This window comes from Sorex fumeus, unplaced genomic scaffold (genome assembly GCF_029834395.1).
Source record: "Sorex fumeus unplaced genomic scaffold, SorFum_2.1 ptg000037l, whole genome shotgun sequence".
Classification (NCBI taxonomy): Eukaryota; Metazoa; Chordata; class Mammalia; order Eulipotyphla; family Soricidae; genus Sorex; species Sorex fumeus.
Window position 1 is genome coordinate 25,908,985 of NW_026606094.1, and position 20,337 is coordinate 25,929,321.

A 20,337-nucleotide genomic window follows, 5' to 3' on the forward strand; every position below is an offset into this window, starting at 1 on the left:
CAGTGGGGAGGAATTAGTGGTTGAGGTTTCATGGATCTTTGCTTCTATGCTTTGTTCTGCTAGCTACCTCAAGCATGTTGGTCTTGGACAGATTCTCTTACAAAAATTGTTTGTGGCTACCCTGACAATGTGGCTGGAGGAGTTTCAGCCATGGGGGCCCAGTTAAGCACTGGCACCAGTTCTGACATCCTTGTCTGTGTTTGTGGTGAGGCCATGTGCCAACACCTGGGTGTGGCAGATACTAAGGTGGGCTCATTCCTATGACAAGTGACTGTGACTCCAGCACTTCCCCATGGCCTAGCCAAACCTTCCAAGAACACATTCCCGCTCCTCCTTTTTTCTCATCCCTTCTTGACCAGAATTCTGATCCTCCTGATGCACCCTATCCAGCTTTCTCCCCCTTTTAATAGCCATTGTCCTTCATGAAGGTCCTTGTGCATTATTCCATGTGGTGACATTTTGCTCTTGGAATGCCCAGATGTATGGTATTCAATTCTTTAATCCTCTTTACTTCCTTCTCCCTCTGTGGCCAAATGAGATTACATTTTTCAGTGAGGATGACTCTGATCTCTGCACTCATGGAGCAAAGCCTGACTGCTGGAGTGTTACCACCCCCCTCAAAGTGACTGTATGTCGCTTCCTGGAAAGGAATCTTTTGGCAGGTGGAACTGTCTACGATGACTCACTGGCAAAGGTGACCTCTGTATGTCAGCAGACCTGGAAGCCAAGCATCTCTGCTTCTGTATTGATTTCACAATGTCATACTTACATCACAAACAATTTATATGCTATATATATATACACACCAATGAAAATCACTACTTCTAATTCTCTCACCTTTCTTCCTCTCTCCTCCACCACTTCTTCTTGTCCTCTTCATCTCTGCCCTCCCTCCTTCCTCTCTATCTCCCTCCTCCCTCTCTGCCCTCTTTCCATTCTTCCTTTCCTTTCTTCTCTCTCTGGAAGACATTCCCAGCAGGTATCACCTGCTACAATCGGCATCTTGGGAGGAAGAGACAGGCAGTGTGGAGGGTGGAACCCAAGGCCTTGTGCCCACCAGGCGAGCACTCACCCGAGTCGCATGCCTGACCCAGGTTTGAATCCTTGTCCCCATTTTACAGGTGAAGACAGACTAGTTCAACACAGTTCTGTTGTCTGTGTGAGTCACTATAAATTCTACTTTAATTGCCATTGGTGGGTCTCCAGGCCCATAGATAGTCTGGGAGTCTGAGCCTTGATTGCAACTCTGCAATAATAAGGAAAATATTGCATCCAGAGAATCTGGTCCTGAAGTCAGACATCTCTCACCCTCCAAAAGGGGTGGCGGGGCCAGGGAGAGGAGGGTGGGGAGGATGGGAAGGGGTGGTAGTCAGTGTTGCCTGATGCTGTTCTTTTTATTCCTTCCTGACACTAGGTATTTTTCTCCTAAATGCTTAGAAAACCACTTCCCTCCTCCATCAGTCTCTGCCTTTACTCCCAGCCATCGGACCATGGTACCCCTGCTACCCCAAACTCCTTCCAAAGGTAACTGGCTCAGCCTCCTTCTCAATCTGAGACCTTCCCCTCTGGCTCTCAAACAGCTTGCAAAGCATTTACAGCCAAGCTCCTAACAATTTACAGGGCCATCATGCTGTCTCAGATGCCTCCACTGGGAGCACAGGGCACATTCATCCCCCAGCTTGGGAGAGAAAGACAGAGGAGCTGTTTCCATCTGAAGGGGAGGACCCCAGGGGGCTGTAGGCGCTCTGGGTATGTAGTCAGGGCCTTCTCTCACAAAGCGCTGGAGCCAGAGCCCAGAGGAAGGACTAAATATCCCGAGCCCAGTGCTGTCAGGAACGGCTGCTGTGGTTGGCTCAGGTGTGAGGGCAGGCAGGCAGAAGGGAACGAGGGTGGAAGCAGGGTCTGGGTTTCCCAGCCCTCGCACTCTGCAATCCAGGCTGGGTTTTGTGCAGCAAAATCTGCTGCTTCTGCCCTGGAAGCAAATAAGGTAAAGGTAAAGGCCCTCCCGTTGATCGTCGATTTGCTCGAGCGGGCCCAGTAACGTCTCCATCGGAGACTGTTGTTACTGTGTCTGGCATATTGAATACTCTCGGTAGCTTGCCAGGCTCTCCGAGAGGGGCAGAGGAATCGAACTCGCGTCGGCCATGTTGGCCGCTTGTAAGGCGAACGCCCTACCCGCTGTGCTATTGCTCCAGCAAATAGTCCTTTGTAATTCCGCTCCTCAAGGCTTTCCCAGGAAGGCAGCGAATTACTCTCGCTGGAAAAGCCTAGAGGAGGATCTTGAGCATTTTGTGGATTTACCTGCAGTGCCAAAAACAGTAACACAAGTCTCACAATGGAGACATTACTGGTGCCCACTCGAGCAAATCGATGAACAACAGGAGGATAGTGACAGTGACTAGATAAAATTAGTCTGGTTATTGGCTGGCAGGGCAAGCTCCCATACAGACTGGTGCCTGGACAGCCTAGCATACTCAGCACGTGACTTTTCCAGCGAACACAAATGCCATCTGCAAGCTGTCACCCACATGCCAGGGGACTTGGGACCCCAGGAAGTCACACAACTCCCAGGAAGTCACACAATACCCCGCACAGAAATGTACGAAGGGAAGGGAATATCAGGGGGAACAAACCAATGGGGAACAGGGATAATTCTGCAAAGAAGACAAAGGAATGGGAACTTCTCCTGACAGTCCAGTCTTTGGTCTGTGACTTTTGCAAAGCCATCCAGTGCCTTGGGCCTATGCCCAAAGTCACTGGAACTTACAAAGACAACTGGCAATACCAGCCTGATAAATCCAGCAGAGACTCCCTATGGTGGGGTGGGAAGGTAGAGAACCTGAAAAGTGAGACCTGTGCTATCTCGAGCATGAGCCCAGATCAGGTAGAGTCACCTCCCTGGCCCAGCCCATCTCCTGAGAAGCCACTATAGACACCCCCAAAACTGCTGAGGAGCTCTTACAGAAACCACCAAAATGGCTTGGGAATGACTCATCTCGTAGCATTTAGACTAAATCAAAGACAGCACTGTTCAAAAAAGCATATTCAGGGGCTGGAGCGATAGTACAGCAGGTAGGGCATTTACCTTGCACGTGGCCAACTAGGTGTTGATTCCCAGCATCCCATATTGTCCCCCCGAGCACTGCCAGGAGTAATTCCTGAGTGCAGATCGAGGAGTAACCCCTGAGCATCACCGGTTGTAACCCCCCCCCCAAAAAAAAGAACAAAAAAAGAGTATTCATCCCAAACCACAAGGAAGTTAATTTTTTAAGTGATGGGAATAGGTTGTCAGACAGAGGTCAAACAGATGAAATAACTTGCATCCCACTTGTATCTGCACTCCATTCCCGACCCCCACCGCTTTCTGTTTACAAGCAATTAAGTTGTGAGATGCTTTGTTTTGTTTAAAGTAAATACTTGGTTTGATTTATTCATATTACTGGTGTTTCTCTGGGACCACCTAGTTACTAATCCTAGGTCTCCAGCATCTATTATAACGGCTAACTAACAGCCCCAGCTTGCCATTGGTAGCAATAAATAAAGAAAAGGTACAGTCCAGAGAGAGTCTAAGAAGTCCCTGTGGTACTTTTCACCACAGAGATGAACACACTGTAGAAGAGAGAGAAATTTAAAAAAAATAATACTGTTTCACCGAGCAAGACAGGAGCAGGGAGACAGTGAGGGGGGAAGAGAATAAAGAAGGTTGGAGAGGCAGGACGAGGGGCAAGCGCTGGCCCAGTGTGTAGCTGAGGTAGAGACCTGAGTTCCAATCCCAGTATACCCACCTTACCCCAGCACAGTCAGGCATGGCCCCTGAGAACAGCCAGGTGTGGCCCCTAAACAAACAAATCTACAAATAGAAATGAAAAAGATGCAAGGAGAAGGGCCAGGGCCATGAAATCCTATCTCCTCTCTCAGAAGTTCAGGTTTTCCAGGGAGCCGTTGCCCCAACATATCAGTATTTATCACTCCCTCCCTCAACTCAAGAGCAGTCCAGTGACATTAAAAGGGTCACAAAAGAGGTGACAGGGTCAGCAGGTCTCAGGTTGTATCTACCTGAAAGAGTACTGGGAGCAGGCGGCAGGGTGGTCATTGATGTCTTCCACGATGAAGCTGACCTGCATGCGGTTCTCCTGACCCCCGGAAGGCCGGTCCTTCACCAGCACTTCCAGAGAGATGGTGGGATTATGTCTCAGTCCACCGGTGTCTCGGTCAAGCCTGCCTGCCACTTGAATGGTGCCGGTCACTAAGAAGGCAAAGGGGAGACCATGACTCTTTTTTTTTCTTTTTTTGGGGGGCGGGGGTCACACCTGGCGATGCGCCGGGGTTACTCTTGGCTCTGCACTCAGGAATTACCCCTGGCAGTGCTCAGGGAACCATATGGGATGCTGGGAATTGAACCTGGGTCTGCCACATGCAAGGCAAATGTCCTACCTGCTGTGCTATCACTCCAGTCCCGAGACCATGACTCTTGAAGAGAAATAAGAGCTAAAGGTAGACAAGACTTGAGCAGATGGAGACGAGCACTGGGACATACACCTTGGTTTCCAGAGAGAAAACTCTCTGTACAGAGGGCCACAAAATATTCACGGAGCCCACAGATGGACAGATGTGGCCCAGTGGTAGTGCCTGCCCTGCCCACATCCCTGAGTACAATCCAGGGGTGTCACAGGACCATTGGGATCCCCATCACCCCAGGACAGAGTTTGAGGTCACGGGCACTATCCCCAAGTCCATGTCATCACCAGGACCAAAGTATGTTACTCGGAACCTCGTACCCACAGTGACCACTGCAGAGGAGATGGGGAGGGGAAGAGGTCATCTCAGTTCCAGTAGTAGACACTGATTGTCTAATCAATCAGTATCAGTTCCAGAATTAGATATTGATTGGGTTGGGGTGTCTGAGCTGATCTTTCTAGAATTTTTCTGTCCAGGTTGAGGGCCAGGCCCTCAGCAGCAGCCCTGCATCTCAGTTGCCAGGGCTGGCCGACAGCTGACCCCTGTGTGGCATACCAGGTGCTATAGGGGAGAGAAAGCGGGACTGAAAGCTATGACTATTGTGGGGTTCACACTGGCAAACCCACTCCTGGGGTCACCAGAGCAGCATTGATTCTAACCCCGGGGAAAGATTTGCCAATCACACTTGTTCTCATGAGAGATCCAATAGCCTGGTGATACAGAGTCCTCCTGCCTACATTTTTTCTCTTGCTTGCTTTTGTTTTTTGATACTTACAGCAGCAAGTCTTTACTATAGTCTTTAGTTCAGGTTGCTGTTCAAGCAGTCTGAGCATAAACAGCATCCTGAACTATGTATGTCCCTGCCCTATAACTGGGTGAAGATCTCAGCAAGAATGCATGAGAGGAGGAGGTTATTCAGAGATGGAACACTAGGGCTACTATTGCCTGCCCCTCCCAGCATAGGTGTCCTTTGCGCTAACCTACAGGTGGGAGCCAATAACAAATTCTCTTTCTACAATGGTCCAGTGCAGGCCTCCATGCAGCCATTAGGTAAAATCAAATCCCTTCCGGGATATAATAGGCACCCACAACAGGCTACGACAGAGGGCAGGGAAGGAGGGCAGCTGAGGAATTGGGCAGCTTTGATTGGTATCCTGCTTTGCAACCAAGGAGTCACAAAACCTTGGACAAGTCACATAAGTCTGCCCAAGTCTTTTGCTTGCCCTTCATTTCTTCATCTGTATAGTGCGCATCATGGTAGTTTTGTGGGGTGGCTGTACAAAGCTCCTATTTGGAATAATCGTTCCATAGTTTGCATATATACTATACATAGTTCTTGGCCTACTCTTAGTAAAAGGTAGTTATGAGAGGGGGACAAAACTCTTTTCTTCGCACTGAGATATTAGATGGAAATATAACTTGCAGCCACCTAGCAGGTGTATCTAGATTGATGCTCTCCAATAGATTAATTGGTAGCCACATGTGGCTTTTTAGGGCTTGAAATGGGAGTCATCCAAATCTAGTCCTGATCTAAATATAAAATACAGTATTTCATTGCATGATGGTGACCACTTACTTCATCATCATTGTACCGTCTTTTCAGTCTAAAAACTGGTTTACAGCCTGTCATCATGTAATTGCTGCATGATATAATTCCATTTGTCACGCTGCTTGAAAGGTACATAGAGCAGCAATATTCGCCAGTGACACCTGAATGCTTGAGTTTGAGGAGCCTCCAGCCTAGATTTCCTAGGACACGCACGCTGTTGATGTTGCTGATGTATTTCTAAAAGCTAACTTGTGTGGCTTGTTTAGAATGCTGCAATAGCATTGGTATTGTCCCTCAACCCAGCTGTAGGACAAGGATAGCTGGTGGATAGGTGAAGCTTTCATGCACCTTTCTTCCTATGTTGGCTGAATTGGCAATCACCTGCAAGAGATACAGAGAAACAGCCAGTTCTGCACTTTTTAGTTTCCAAGGTCACACTGTGGTAAAATGATGCAACTTCTCATACAAGTAAGAGGCGACTATCATTTCCAGTGGCCTAGTATCTATCTTACAACCTCTGGATATCTGTGTAAACAAAGCTTTAAAAGACCACTTGCACTGTCTCTCCAATAGTGGATGAGCAGTGATCACCAATTGATGCCCGCTGGAAATAATAAGCACTCGGCCTTGGAGCTGTTATGCATGTGTGTAATTAAAAGTTGGGACATGAAACATTTGTCAAAGATCTTTAAAGATTCAGCACATTTAAATGTACTCTACCAGTGTTCTTCAACCTTTCTATAGCTGCAGCCTTCTGTGGCCTGTGGATGAAGACCACTGCCTAGATGAATCTGGAGATGTGCCCTGTAGCAGGTCAATGAAGAAAATAAATATTACATGAGTGGTGCTGAGGGTGTCGATAAGGAAACCGATAATAACAGTGCAGAATCTTGGGACATAGAAGATTAAGTTTTGTAAATCCATGCTTTGCAACATAGTAGTAAATTTTTTTGAAGTGTAATAATTTTGACTATAATGCACAAATCAATAGCAACTAATGTGTGTGTATTTTTTCAGACTGGAAAAAATGTTCACTAAACTGTCATGAAGAAACAAGGTATATTGATCTGGACTATCTGATTTTAACATCTATTCATGGATATTTTGTGCACCCTAATCTTACACCAAAGACAGCTAATAATAAGTGATTTTTAAAGCAACAATGGCACAATTTTTGACAAGCTTCACATAGTGCTTGCACCCTACTTCATGCAAAAAATAATTGGTTGAAATCTGTGAGGCTTCTGTGGTAAGGTATGGTACACAAACACCTTGATGACAGAGCAAGCACATATAAATTCCTGATTAATAGCTCTTAAATAAGTATTACATGCAAAATATGAATATTTGTTATATATTGAGATCAGTAAAATGTCTTATTAAAGTTAATTTCACCCATTTCATTGTATTTTAAAGACTGTAACTATGAGAGCCTCCAGTGTGTGGATCTACTTCCACTCTGTTTCCACTGGACAGCAGTGGTCTGGGTCATCTCTCTAGAAGACTTTGAGATAACCTTAGGACCAGGAAGCTGTCTGTCCCTACAGATCCACTGACCACATAGATAAAGGATGAGACAGTCCGTACAGGGTCCTGTTCAGTTTCCCAATGCCCTTATAAGTTGCTTTTAACATGTCTGTTGAATGATGTTAAAACATGTTTCAATCCTGGTAACTTAAGCTGTTCTTGCCCCCCACCCCCACTCCGCCCGCTTTTTTTTTGGTCGGGTTGCTCCTGGCTCTGCACTCAGGGATTACTCCTGGCAGTGCTTGAGGGACCATATGGGATGCCAGGGATTGAACCCAGGTTGGCTGTATGCAAGGCAAATACCCTACCTGCTGTACCATTGCTTGGCCCCAACTTCAGATGTTCAAGGGCAGTGATTCTCAACCATTTCCCAGACATTAATCTCCTTCCAAATTCTTTTGTCTTTTTGTGACGCCACTCATTACCTTGGGCTGGAGCAATAGCACAGTGGTAGGGCGTTTGCCTTGCACGCAGCCAACATGGCTGACCCGAGTTCAATTCTTCCGCCCCTCTTGGAGAGCCCAGCAAGCTACAGAGAGTATCTCGCCCACAAGCTACCCGTGATGTATTCGATATGCCAAACACAGTAACAACAAAGTCTCCAATGGAGACGTTACTGGGCCCGCTGGAGCAAATTGATGAACAACGGGAGGACCGTGACCGTGTGACGCCACTCATTACCTTAGGCTGGAGTGAAAGCACAGCGAGTAGGGCGTTTGCCTTGCACACGGCTGACCCGATCGACCCAAGTTTGATTCCTCCACCCCTCTCAGAGCGCCTGGTAAGCTACCGAGAGTATCTCGCTCACACGGCAAAGCCTGGCAAGCTACCCGTGACGTATTCAATATGCCAAACACAGTAGCAAGTCTCACAATGTTACTGGGCCCGCTCCAGCAAATCGATGAACAATGGGAGGACAGTGACAGTGACTCATTACCTTCTGTTGGTTTCATGTTGTAGCCCTCCTATTTATGTGATTTTTACCTGTGGCCCCCTTGGAATACCCTGGGGATCCATTTGAGACCGTATGGTCCCATTTGTGAAATATTGCCCTAGGACATGTTCCAGATTCAAAGACAGAATCTTTGTCAAACCGTTCAAAGGGCTAAATTGGTAGGATGCACAGAAAGAGGTGTGTGTGTGTGTGGGGGGGGTGTGTATGCATGCACACATGTGCAAGTGGGTGTGTGGGGGTGTATGTGCATATGTGAGTGTGTCTGTGAGTATGGATGTGTGAGTGTGTGAGTATGTGAATGTGTGTGAGTGTGTAGGTATGTCTGTGTGTGTTAGTGCATGAGTGTGTGTGAGCATGCGTGAATGTGTGTGAGTATATAGGTATGTCTGTGTGTGTGTGTTAGTGCATGAGTGTGTGTGTGAATGAGTGTGGATGTTTGAGTATGTGCATGTGTGAGTATGTGTATGTCTGGTGCATAGTATGTGTGAGTGCATGAGTATATGCGTGTGTTTATGTGTGAATATGTGTGAGAGTATTTGAGTATGTCTGGGGTGAGAGCATGAGTGTGCAGATGTGAGTATGTATGAATATGTCTGTGTGTGTGCATGTAAGCATATATGTGCATGAGTGTATGGATGCATGTGAGTGCATGTACATGAGTGTGTGCATGTGTGTGTGTGTGTGTGTGTGTGTGTGTGTGTAGGTACGTTTTGGTGTTTGTATGACTTACATGGATTGATCCTGAAATAGCTGTTAACAGTTGTGATGCTGTAAAGGAGAAAGTGGGCAAAGCCTGTATCATCTGGGTCCTCTGCGGTGATATTGGCCACAATGGTTCCCACACTCAGCTCCTCAGGAATCATATACACTCGCTTTAAGCTGGAACAGAAACACAGCAGATGGAGTGAATTTTCAGGGGCATAAGAGCAAGAAACCTAGGAGGTGGAGATTTAGGTTAGTGCTAAACACAGTGAGGAGCTATTGGAGCTGCAGCTTCAGGAAGAGAGCGCTCTTCCCTGGAAGAGGGCAGGGGCAGTTAACTTTTGATCTGAGGATCACATTCCTGTGGGTGCAAGCTAAGGACCATGCCAAAGCCTGTCTGCCTAGATGCCATTTCAGAACAACAGCTGCATTAAAAGTTTAGAAGATGAAGGTTGACAGTCTGTCCAGCCCTCTTCTTTCCTCCCAATACGGTTCCCTCAAAAACTTGGAGAAAAAAAATATATATATTCCATCTGGTTATCCACCGGATCTGAGAGTTCCTGACTTCTACCCCATGGATGCCACCAGTAGCCAAAGAAGTGACAAACCTAGATTTAACTCTCCAGTGCCTTTGTTCACTTTTCCCCTTTCCCACACCCTGTCTGAGGAGGCAGAATTCACATCCTCAACTTGCATGCCCTCCAGAGTGGCAGGAACAAGGGGGTCAGCACTGGAACAGGGACTTAGACCCCTGCAGAAGCAGAAGCCTGGTAGTAGGATCTTCCCCCAAGGCTGTTTACAACCTAATCCCAAGGAACCAATTCACCCATCTCCCTCAGACCACTGCAGCCTTTTGAAAAGTGTTAAGTGTACAACATTGTTAACTTGAGTATCATTGAAAGCACCAAGGGAGGCTTATTGTTTTAAAATAGCTCGGAGACATCCTTTAGCTGAGGGAAAATTATTTCAGTGGGGTCAACAGTCATCTCAAATTTAGCAGTTTCCTACTGGATTCCCATCAACAGAGCCCTGGATAAAGAATTTGTGGCAGGGCTTATGTGATGGAATACTTCTCTGCTGTTCAAAAGATGCAATTGAGTGTTCAGAGAGATAATACGGCAGCTAAGGCGCTTACATTGCATGTGGCCAACCTGAGTTTGATCGCTGGTACTGATCACTTGAGCACTTCTAAGAGTGATCCCAGAGCCCAGAGCGAGGGGTAAGACCTGAGCACTGTCGGGTATGGCCCAGCCCCTACCCACCCCACCAAAATAAAAGATGAAACTGTGTTCTTTTACATAATATGGATAGAGCATGTAGTGATATAAGGAAATAAAGATAACGGTCAGATGTTTTTACCTATAGGTGGAATATTACTCAGGCAAATAAATTGGCAAAATCGAACAAAACTAACTCTTAGAGTCAGTGAAAACTATGGTAGCTACTGAAGGGAATGGGGACTGGATATGAGGGATGAGGAAAGGTATCTTTTGGTGGTGGAGGGGCACTGGGATATTCTGGTGGGGAGGGTGAGTCTTACATACATGTAAAGGGATTATGCCATATTTCTGAAATTCTGCTACATTGCAAACTAATTATAAAAAAAGATAGCTTGGTTTTGGGCCACACCTGGTGGTATTCAGGATTTACTGGCTCTGTGCTCAGGAGCATCTGCTGCCAGGGCTTGTAGGACCATGCAGTGCTGGAAATCAAGGCTGGGTTGGCCACTCACAAGGCAAGTGTTCTACCCACTGTACTATCTTCCCAGCCCAAGTGAAATGTTTTAATGACTAATGTTAGAGATTTCTTAAGGTGGCATTTTCCAACTTCTTTAAACAGAGTTGTTGTGTCCTATTTGCGTGATTGTTTCTTTGTGACCTGTCTCATCACTCCTGAAGGGCAGGGAGGCCAGAGAAAGGAAAGAGGAGAGGGAAATGCAGCTGGAGCTGTAATCTTGGGACCGTTAGAGCTCCTCCTCAACTCCTAGGTTGGCCCCTCAATTATGAGATGAACTTTCACAGGTACAGCCCATTACTGGGGGCACAGGGATCTTAGTCCAATAGCCTACCCTGGGCCCTGGGCTCTCCACACCCAGGGTCCCTTGGAAGCAGTGAGCTAAACTGCTCCCTCACAGACACCACCCACCCCACTCCCTGCCCTGTCTCAGGATCTCTCTGTCACTACCCATAATGGGTCAGTTATACAAATGTGGACGAACCAAGGAAGGGAGGGATGCAAGAACAAGAACATGCCATGGAAGTGATGTAAGCAGGCAGGCAGATAGGGAAGGCCCCTTCCCAAGGCAATGGCAATAAATTTCCTGGGAAGTAATAGCCCTGAAGTTGCAATAGCCAACCTTGCAGAAAACAGGAACTAAGGCCTGAGAAGACCCTGACCTGGCGCCAACAACACGCCAACAACAAGCAGAGAAAGCTGGACACCCTCCCCCACCCAAGCTCCAGCAGGAAAAAATGGCCAGGAAAGGAATTTCAAAGAAGACCTTCGCCACTCCCAAACACCTTGTAACCTCCTTAGCAAAGGACTTTGACCTAGGGATAAGCCCCACATGGGAGCAGGTTGGAGAAACCCTATAAAGGCCACCTTGAACAAAGAAAGAGCACCCATATGCTGCTTGCATCCACATAGCTGAACACACATGTGGGGCCCAAGCACATGTGTTACCCAAATCTCCTCTCTTAAAAAGAATCTCCTCTCTTAAAAAGTTTCGTGCCTAATGCTGGGATGTATGTAGGGGATCTCTGAAGTTTGGGGCACAGATATGTTAGTCCAAGAGCCCGCGTTCTCTCTTGAGCACATTACCGTCTACTCTCTCCCACTTTCTCTTCCTCCTTCCCTTCAAAACCACCAAATAAAATCTGTTTCACTTCACTGAAATTTTTTTTCTGTCAGGCGAGACAAGAACCCAGTAACCCTGGGTCCCAGGTGACACAGGCAGATGGGGAGAAAGTGATGGTCTTTCTCCTCCCCACTTCACATAAGCCACCTATGGGGCCCACCGACATCAGAAGAAGGGAGAAGACTGGACTGAACCTCTGCCCTGGCCTGGCCTGAGAGCTCTCCCTTCTAGCAGGGTCACTTTTTCCATTGGTTTCTACGAGCAGGAGCCATTCACTTCAGACAAAGTACTCAGATACCTGCGGGCATTCACAGCCTCCTGGCCTGGCCCATGCATTTTGGTTTTATTTGTTTGGGAAGCACACCTGGGAATCAGGGCATATTCTTTGTTCTGGGCACAGGTGTGAGCCCTGGAAGTGATTGGGGGGCCATATGGGGTATTGGGAATCAAACCTGGGTCAGTCGCATACAAGGCAAGCACCTCATGGTGCCATCTCTCTGGCAGAGTGTGCATTTCTAACAGATTCTCCAAGTGTCAGATCACATGCAGATCTCAGGTGGGGCTCTGCATTCTTACAAGCTACTCAGAAACTTGCGTGTACTTCACGGTCTGAGTTCCACTAACGGAGATTGCTGGGGATTGAACCCAGGGTCTCACAGATGCAAAACAAGTGCACTTCCACTGAGCTGCTTCCCCTGCCCCACGTAGGGATCTGAGGAACACTTTTGTAAGGACTCACCAACCAGTAGGGACCGCCATAGGCTGGCAGCCCCACTGAGGGCACAGCCCACCCCTCAGTGGGTTTTCAGTGGGGTGGGCTGTGTCTGGAGACCTCTCCCACTTGTCAAACCAGGGAAGGGAGATGCTGCTGGCCCCTAGGGCATAGAGGCAGGGATGCTGCTGGACATCCTGCCATGCATGGAGCAGCCCCCACAAACAGCATGCACTGGCTCCAGCCATCAGCCATGCTGCTGTGCAGAGACCAGCTCTGCAGGCTTGTGATGTCCACACCGAGTCCTATGGGGAAGCAGAGCCCAGTAACAGGGACTATCAGGCTGTGGGCAAAGGCCAGCTCCTTGGTTGTAAAAATAAACTCTCCTTGACTGACCTGCTACTGAGTGCAGCAGAAGGGAAAAAATCCTTGATTGAATTTGGGGGGATCCAAGAACCCCAGATATGTATAAAACACTATTCAATATAAGTGTTTCCTTCAGACTAGAGTCATGTTCTGCTTAAAGCATAGGAACCCCATAGTGTATCGATAGACTGAAGCTCTGACGCCCTCTTCCCTCCCCACACCCTTCACCCCCTTACCACTGAATAGAGCATCAAAGCCTGGACACAGTGCAGGCAAGAGCCAATGGTCATGCTTGTGGGAGTGAATCCTGATGATAACCATGATGTTTCTGTCTTATAAGTGAGGGTTCAGGAGGCTCAGAAAGTAGGTCTGCACTGCCAGATGCAAGACTGAATAGTCCAGGGCATCCATTTTTTAAAAAGAGGAAAGAAAGACCTGCCACCCTCCTTTGAAACACAGAGCTCTGCAGAAACAGCCAGGGCTGAGCTTGCCAGGATGTGAGCTGAGGGGAGTCATGTGCTTTCCACAGTCAAGTGTTCAGGTTTCCTCACAGCAGGGCCCCTCAAACACCTGGTGTGAGCCTGTAAAGCATTCAAATGTCAGAGACCACCTGAGATCAAAGGGAGAGTAGTTCTGGCCAAGGGGCAGGGAGGGATGGGTAGATTAGAACTGGCACACGGACAGAGAAGCCAGAATGAGGGTGTGAAGGCGGGTGGGCATCTGAGCACTTTGTCAGGAGTGTTTGGATCCTGCTCCCAGTAACCAAAGGAAGAAAGTGACCCTGCTGGCAACGAGTGCTCCCGGTTCATGGACAAAAACTCAGTCCAGTCTTGGAGCACCGGCTGTCCTCCTGCCTCTCTCCCCAGTCCATGGAACATCCCTGTTTCTGCATCCCAGCCCATGGACATAGGTTTAGCCCAGGTTTACACTCCACTTCCATAGCGTGTTCCTGTTCCTTCACCCCTTCCCTCCTTGGCTTGCCTTATTGGACTATTGTGGGCAGCGGCCCAGAGCTCAGGAGATGGGGGTGTCTGTGAGTGGATTAGCAGGTTGCTTCTGTGGGGCCTGGGTCCCAAGAGCCACTGGGCTGGGTGGTGGTCTGCTGGCCAGCTCCTCCTTTGGGGGTTTTATAATGAAGTGCTTGTGTTGTGTGGGCCAGTACTGGAATCTGGATCTGGGCTCCAATGTCACAACTATTTATAAACTGCCTTGGAGGAGCCCCGTCAGCAGAAACATACTGCAGCATCCTCAGAGCAGCAGACCACGGGCTGTGAGTGCTGGGCCAGGCTGCACAGGAGCACCCCACGAGGAACCGCTGACTCCACAGCATGTCCAGAAGTGGTACGGCAGTGACATGCTTTGCCAAACGGCACCGGGCCGATCCAGGAATGTGGAACTGGCCTTCCCATCTCCCAACATGAGCGTGCTCTCGCCAGCATTCTGCCTCCTTCCTTTTGCTGGCAAGGGCTCCCGAGTTGAATCTAGCCCAGTCATCAGTGCACCCAGGCAGGTGACTCTGCCCCATTCCTCGTGTCTGATTCCAGGAAGGGAGCATGCAGAGTTTGGGAGCCAAGCGGTTTGCAGGGGGTGAGATCCTGGTCCAGGATGCTGTCATCCCCTCCTCAATTCTCCATCGGTCGCAGGCTAGGGCTTTTTTTTGTGCCCTGTGTTGGTGGGGGCTACTGCATGCCTTGCATAGGTTTGCCATCACATCTGCTTTCATTCCTCAACTCTGTGGATGCTGAAACTGCCAGATGTGTCTTGCATCCCCAGTGACAGGAAGAAACTTTAGCGTATACAACAGAGGGCAACGGGGCAGCTTCTGAGGCCCCACAGAACCTTTTCCCTGGCCCCGACTCCTCAGTCCAGGGCTGAGGCTCAGGCACTCAGGGAGTCTGCGCTTATCCTCACCATAACTCACTTCTGAAAGCACCTCCTTATCTTCACTCCCCCTGAACACAGCTGCACCTCTACCGCACCCCTTGTCCACCAGAACCACAGTCTCATGTGCATGTGGGTGTGGAGGCATGGGGCACAGAGGTGAATAAGGGGTGTCTGGAGGCCCAGATGAAAGACACAAAGGAGTGGCCGGAGTGATAGGACAGTGAGCAGAGCACTTACCTAACATACAGCTGATCTGAGTTCAATCCTCAGCATCCTATGTACATTGCCTGAGCATGTACATTGCCAATAGTAATTTCTGAGTGTAGAGCTAGGAGCCATCCCTGAGCACTGCTGGGTGTGGCCCAAAAATGAGAGAGAGAGAGAGAGAGAGAGAGAGAGAGAGAGAGAGAGAGAGAGAGACCTTGGGCCTTTGAGCCCTCCTTGGTCTCCCATCTGCCAGAAGCTGTGTCTGTTGTGGCGCAGCCAAGCCACCTGAGCGGCAACACCTACCTGGTAAAGCGGGGGCGCTCATCGTTGATATTAACGATGGTCACTTGGATGTCTGCGGAAGCTCTGAGCCCTTGGCTGTCCCTCACTTCCGCAGGGAGATGGTAACTGCCAGGGAAATATAGCCAGGGAGAGAGTCAAGCTCTCCTACACCACAGGTGGGAGGAAGAAGGCAAGATCCTGTCCCCTCTCTGACTAGCACCTCCCCGCCAGCTGAGGGCTCCCAAGCCAGACCCACTGCCTTCTTCTTTTTTTTTTTTTTTTTTTCTTTTTAGGTCATACCTGGCGTTGCACAGGGGTTTCTCCTGGCTCTGCACTCAGGAATTACTCCTCGTGGTGCTCAGGGAACCATATGGGATGCTGGGAATTGAACCCGACTCGGCAGCATGCAAGGCAAACGCCCTACCCACTGTGCTATCTGTCCAACCCCAACACTGCCTTCTTTCTCTACGTCTAAAGCTCATGTCTCCATCCCACACCCATAGCCCCATCCTCTCACAGAGCGTGCCTGCCCTGGCCACACTCTCTCCTGTGGGCCTCACTAGATGAGCCAGGTTCTTACAACCTGAGCAGGGTCAGGAGCCAGGAAGCACACCTGGGTTGCCCCCCAGCCTCGGTGTTTCTAGCCTCCAGCCTGGCTGACGGCACCTCCCTTCTCAAGCCCTGCATCCTGCCGCCTCTCCAGTGCCAGAAGGGCACCTCCAGAGGCTTTGGGAGCCTTCCTCCTCACCTTGGTTTGGATTTTCTGGAGGTAAAGTTTTAGGAATGGAGGCCTTCCAGCTCACTACTTTGTTCCTTCTATCTCGGAGGGCTCACTGTCCTCCGAACTGAACGGGGAGGTTCAGTGCCCAAAAGATGCACTCTACTCTATGTCTGCTCTTGACCGACCTTCAGGTAAAAAGCACTTCCCACAAGATTGGCAAAGGCTACCTGTTGGGTCCCACTTCAAAGTCGAATGTTGTTGTGGAGAAGAGGGTCCCATCTGCAGACACATTGAAGTTGTTTACGGGAGAAACCAGGAAATACTGAGAGAGAGAAAAAAAGGCATGCAATTAAGCACCTTTAATGCATCTTCTCAGAGATGGCTTGGTTCAGTGGCTATTTGATATTCTGGATCCACGCAACATTCTTTTTTTTTTTAATTAGTGAAACACCATGAGGTATAGTTATAGACTTACAAATTTTTATGCAACATTCTTGATGCACCAAAATGAGCTTCAAATGGGAAGGTCATAGACTTTGTGGATTCTGAGTCATGAAGTATTTGGATCTGTTGGTCTGAGTCACTGCCCTTCATTGGACACACCCTGAGAAGCTGTTTATTGAATGACCATTTCTTTAATGACCAACTTTCTGTCTAGAAATTCAACCTCCTATATGTCACTGGAATTGCCCTTCTACTTCCTAGGACATTCCTGGCTTTGGTTTTTGTGTTGACTTTAACCAACCTGGTTGAATCACTGCTACCAAAGAATATTAATGGGGTGAAACTAAGCCAGTCAGATTTGGTCTCTATTCTTAAAGGATATTTTAAGGGGCTGGAGAGATAGTATGGTGGGTGAGGCATGCAGCTGACCCAATTCAGTCCTTAGCACCTTATATGGTCCCTCAGCACTGCCAGGAGTGATTCTCGAGCATAGAGCCTGGGCACCATTGATGTTTTTCTTTATGGCCACAATACCTCCCACCCCCCATGCTATACCAGATGCTCCCTTGCTTCCAAGAAGGAATCAACAAAGCAGAAGCAAGACCTGGGTGAGAGGAAATGGATCCTGCTGGAAGGATGAAAAAGAAAATCTACTACATTTTCTCAATGTTTTGGCAAAACCCCAAATATGTGGTCTTCAGACAAAGAACTGTGATTTTGTATTGTTGGAGCATAGATACAATATTGTATATGCTTGGGGAGTCGCAGCCATCTCCAAGTTGTGTGTGCCTGGACCAGGAAGGAAAACAGATGAAAAATAATGGCTCCATAAAAAAAAAATTAAGGACATGAGGAGGGCTGGTATCTTTCTCAGTGCAAAGTGATTTGGAAAAATTTGTTTGGGTTGATTTCTGTAGAGATTTGTTACTCACAGGAATGCCTAGATTATAAAGCATGAATCTTTGAGCTAAAGATAGCTTCTTATGATAAAGAATAATGAACAGATATGGCAGGGGCGAGGGGAAGAAGAAGAAATGCTTTCCTCAGCACAAGATCTAAGAAGAGCCCCTTCCTGGTGTGTCATTTATGAGGGATACCACCAACGGCTCTTGCATACTGGGAATGAGCTGAAAGTCACACGCTGTAAAATGTGAAAGGGCAGAGCAACACGAAAGACACCCACATTTCTATCCTTTTTTGTTCCAAAGAACTTTCAGGTTAGAAGGTTTAATTCTTTCCTACTAGGTTGAAGGATGGGCTCTCCTCCAGGTCTCAGATCTCTGGATCAGATCATCGGGGGACGGTGTGCCCCCAGAGTACAGTCCCTGAAGTTTAGAATCAAAGGAGCCGCCAGCCAAGGGTTCCACCCCAGGCGTTTGCTGGGCTGTGATCATAACTGAGCCTCCCACCAGAGAAGAGTGAGGAAAACATAGCAGAGAGATCAGAGGTCTCCTTTAGCACTCTCAGAAGATTTTAAAAACCATCGTTAAAGTGTTTACCTTCCACTTATTTTTTAATAACACCTTTCTAGCGGTAATGAACAATTTTGTATGGAAATTGATAAAGACAGAAACATATAAAAAAGGAAACCTAATATTAGTCACCTGTGAAATCTCATCATGTTCATAATAGGTTTCTTTTCTTTTCTACCCAAATGCCCTCAGAAAAAAAACTGAGATGATGTTCTAATCAAAATTATAATGCCTCTTTCTTTTCTTTGATAGCTTCAATATTTCCCAATGTCCTCAAATCTGATTTTACAGGCTGGTTGGTTAATAATGGAACAGATCCTAACTGTAGGTGGTTATTTGACGAAGTCTTTCTTGTTCGTTTAGGTTGATTCCTGACTGTTTTTTTTTTGTTTGTTTGTTTGTTTGTTTCGGCTTTGGGGCCACCTCCGACTGGGCTCAGGTCTTAGTCCTGGCTCCATTTTAAGGAATTTACTCCTGATAATGGGCTGGAGCAATAGCTGAAGCAATAGCACAGCAATAGCACGGCCTTGCACACAGCCGACCCAGGTTCACTTCCTCCATCCCTCTCGGAGAGCCCGGCAAGCTACCGAGAGTATCCCTCTCACACGGCAGAGCCAGACAAGCTCCCCATGGCATATTCAATATGCCAAAAACAATAAAAACAAATCTCACAATGGAGACCTTACTGGTGCCCGTTCGAGCAAATCAATGAACAACGGGAGGACAGTGCTATAGTGGACAGTGCTACTCCTGGTAATGCTCAGGGGCCTATACATGATACCAAGGATTGAATTATGGGCTGATTGAATACGAGACAAATGCCTTCACCCCTAGACTATGTCTCGGCCCCTCCCCCACGTTGTTTTGAAGAGGGAATATTTTAACAATTCTAAGAAGCATCCTTCTCCCATCTCCCCAAGCTATAAATCGCCTAAGAGACCCTTCAGAGCAGCATGCTTAAATCCCAAGGCCCCCCACTGACTCGCAGCCAGCTTTCTGCCTGTTGTCAGAGCAGTCCTGTGCCTCTCAGAAAATAATCCCTTCATAACTAGAGATGTCTGGCTTAAGCTGGATGTACTAGAACACAGGCCCTGGGGGGGCAGTTGTGATATGTGCCTGAACCAGGATGGCTTTTTTTTTTTTTTTTTTTTTTTTTTTTTACAGAGCTACTGTAAAAGCTGTAGAAGCTGGGTCTCAGTTCTGGTTGGTCTCAAACAGTGTCCAGTCAGTAGCTATGGAAATGTCAGCTAGACGTTGCTCTCCACAAGCTTATGGTCAATGTGGTGGGGAAAGCCCTGAAGATGCAGGAGAGGCATTCTAAAAGGGCGAGAGGCATTCAGAATACAGGCGAGGATGAACTAGGGACAAGTCCTTTTAGCTCTGTCTGGAGTAGAAGACAATGAATTGGAGCCATTGAGTTAAGTGCGAGCTCTGTGGAGTCCAACTGTGGGTTCTCTATTCAGGTTCCAGCCATGAGGGCTAGTCAAGAGTAAAATAAAAATGGGGACCCCCTGCGGTTCTCACATTAGAGCTAGAACAACGGTCACATGTGGAAAGTTCTCAGTGTATGGTAACTACTACCACGGAATTGGAACCTAAAAGTTGCAAGGGAAGGGTTTCATATCACTCACTGCTCTTTCCTGTACTGAACACACAGTACCTGCTCCATTAATCTTTTTAAAATGGTACATATGGGGGGAAGCTAAAGAGATAGTACAGGAGATAAGACTGGCAGACCCCAGTTCAAATCCTTAGTGTCACATAGGGTTCCCTGAGTATCACCAGGGTTCCTCCTGAGCAGAGTCAAAAGCTGCCCCAAAACATTATTGCATGTGGTCCCCCCAAAAACAATAGCTAAATAGTTATATATGGGGATTTTCTTGCTCATTTCCTGTAGAAATGAAACAATGGGCTGGAGAGAAAGTACAGGGGTTAAGGCACTTGCATTGCCTGTGGTTGCCCCCCGTTAGATCCCCAGTATTACAACAGATGGTTCCCTGATCACCACTAGGCATGATCCCTGAGCACAGAACCAGAAACAAGACTTAAACACAGCTAGGTAGGGCCCCCAACCAACCAACCAAACAAAAGGAATCTTAAAGTAAAATTTAAAGAAATAACAACAACAACAAAACATCTTGCCAAATTCTTTTTTTTTTTTTTAAGAGATCAGTTTTATTTGGTAATACTAGGTCTGAAAT

General features: G+C 47.7%; 1 protein-coding gene across 1 annotated transcript in view; it reads right to left on the reverse strand.

Moving 5' to 3' along the window:
* The window catches only part of CDHR3 (cadherin related family member 3), a 74,675-nt gene that overhangs the window by 24,916 nt on the left and 29,422 nt on the right, over nucleotides 1-20,337 (reverse strand). Inside the window, 4 exon segments of the mRNA XM_056118506.1 lie at nucleotides 4,057-4,246; nucleotides 9,220-9,368; nucleotides 15,521-15,625; nucleotides 16,448-16,542. Coding sequence (XP_055974481.1) covers nucleotides 4,057-4,246; nucleotides 9,220-9,368; nucleotides 15,521-15,625; nucleotides 16,448-16,542 — 539 coding nt within the window.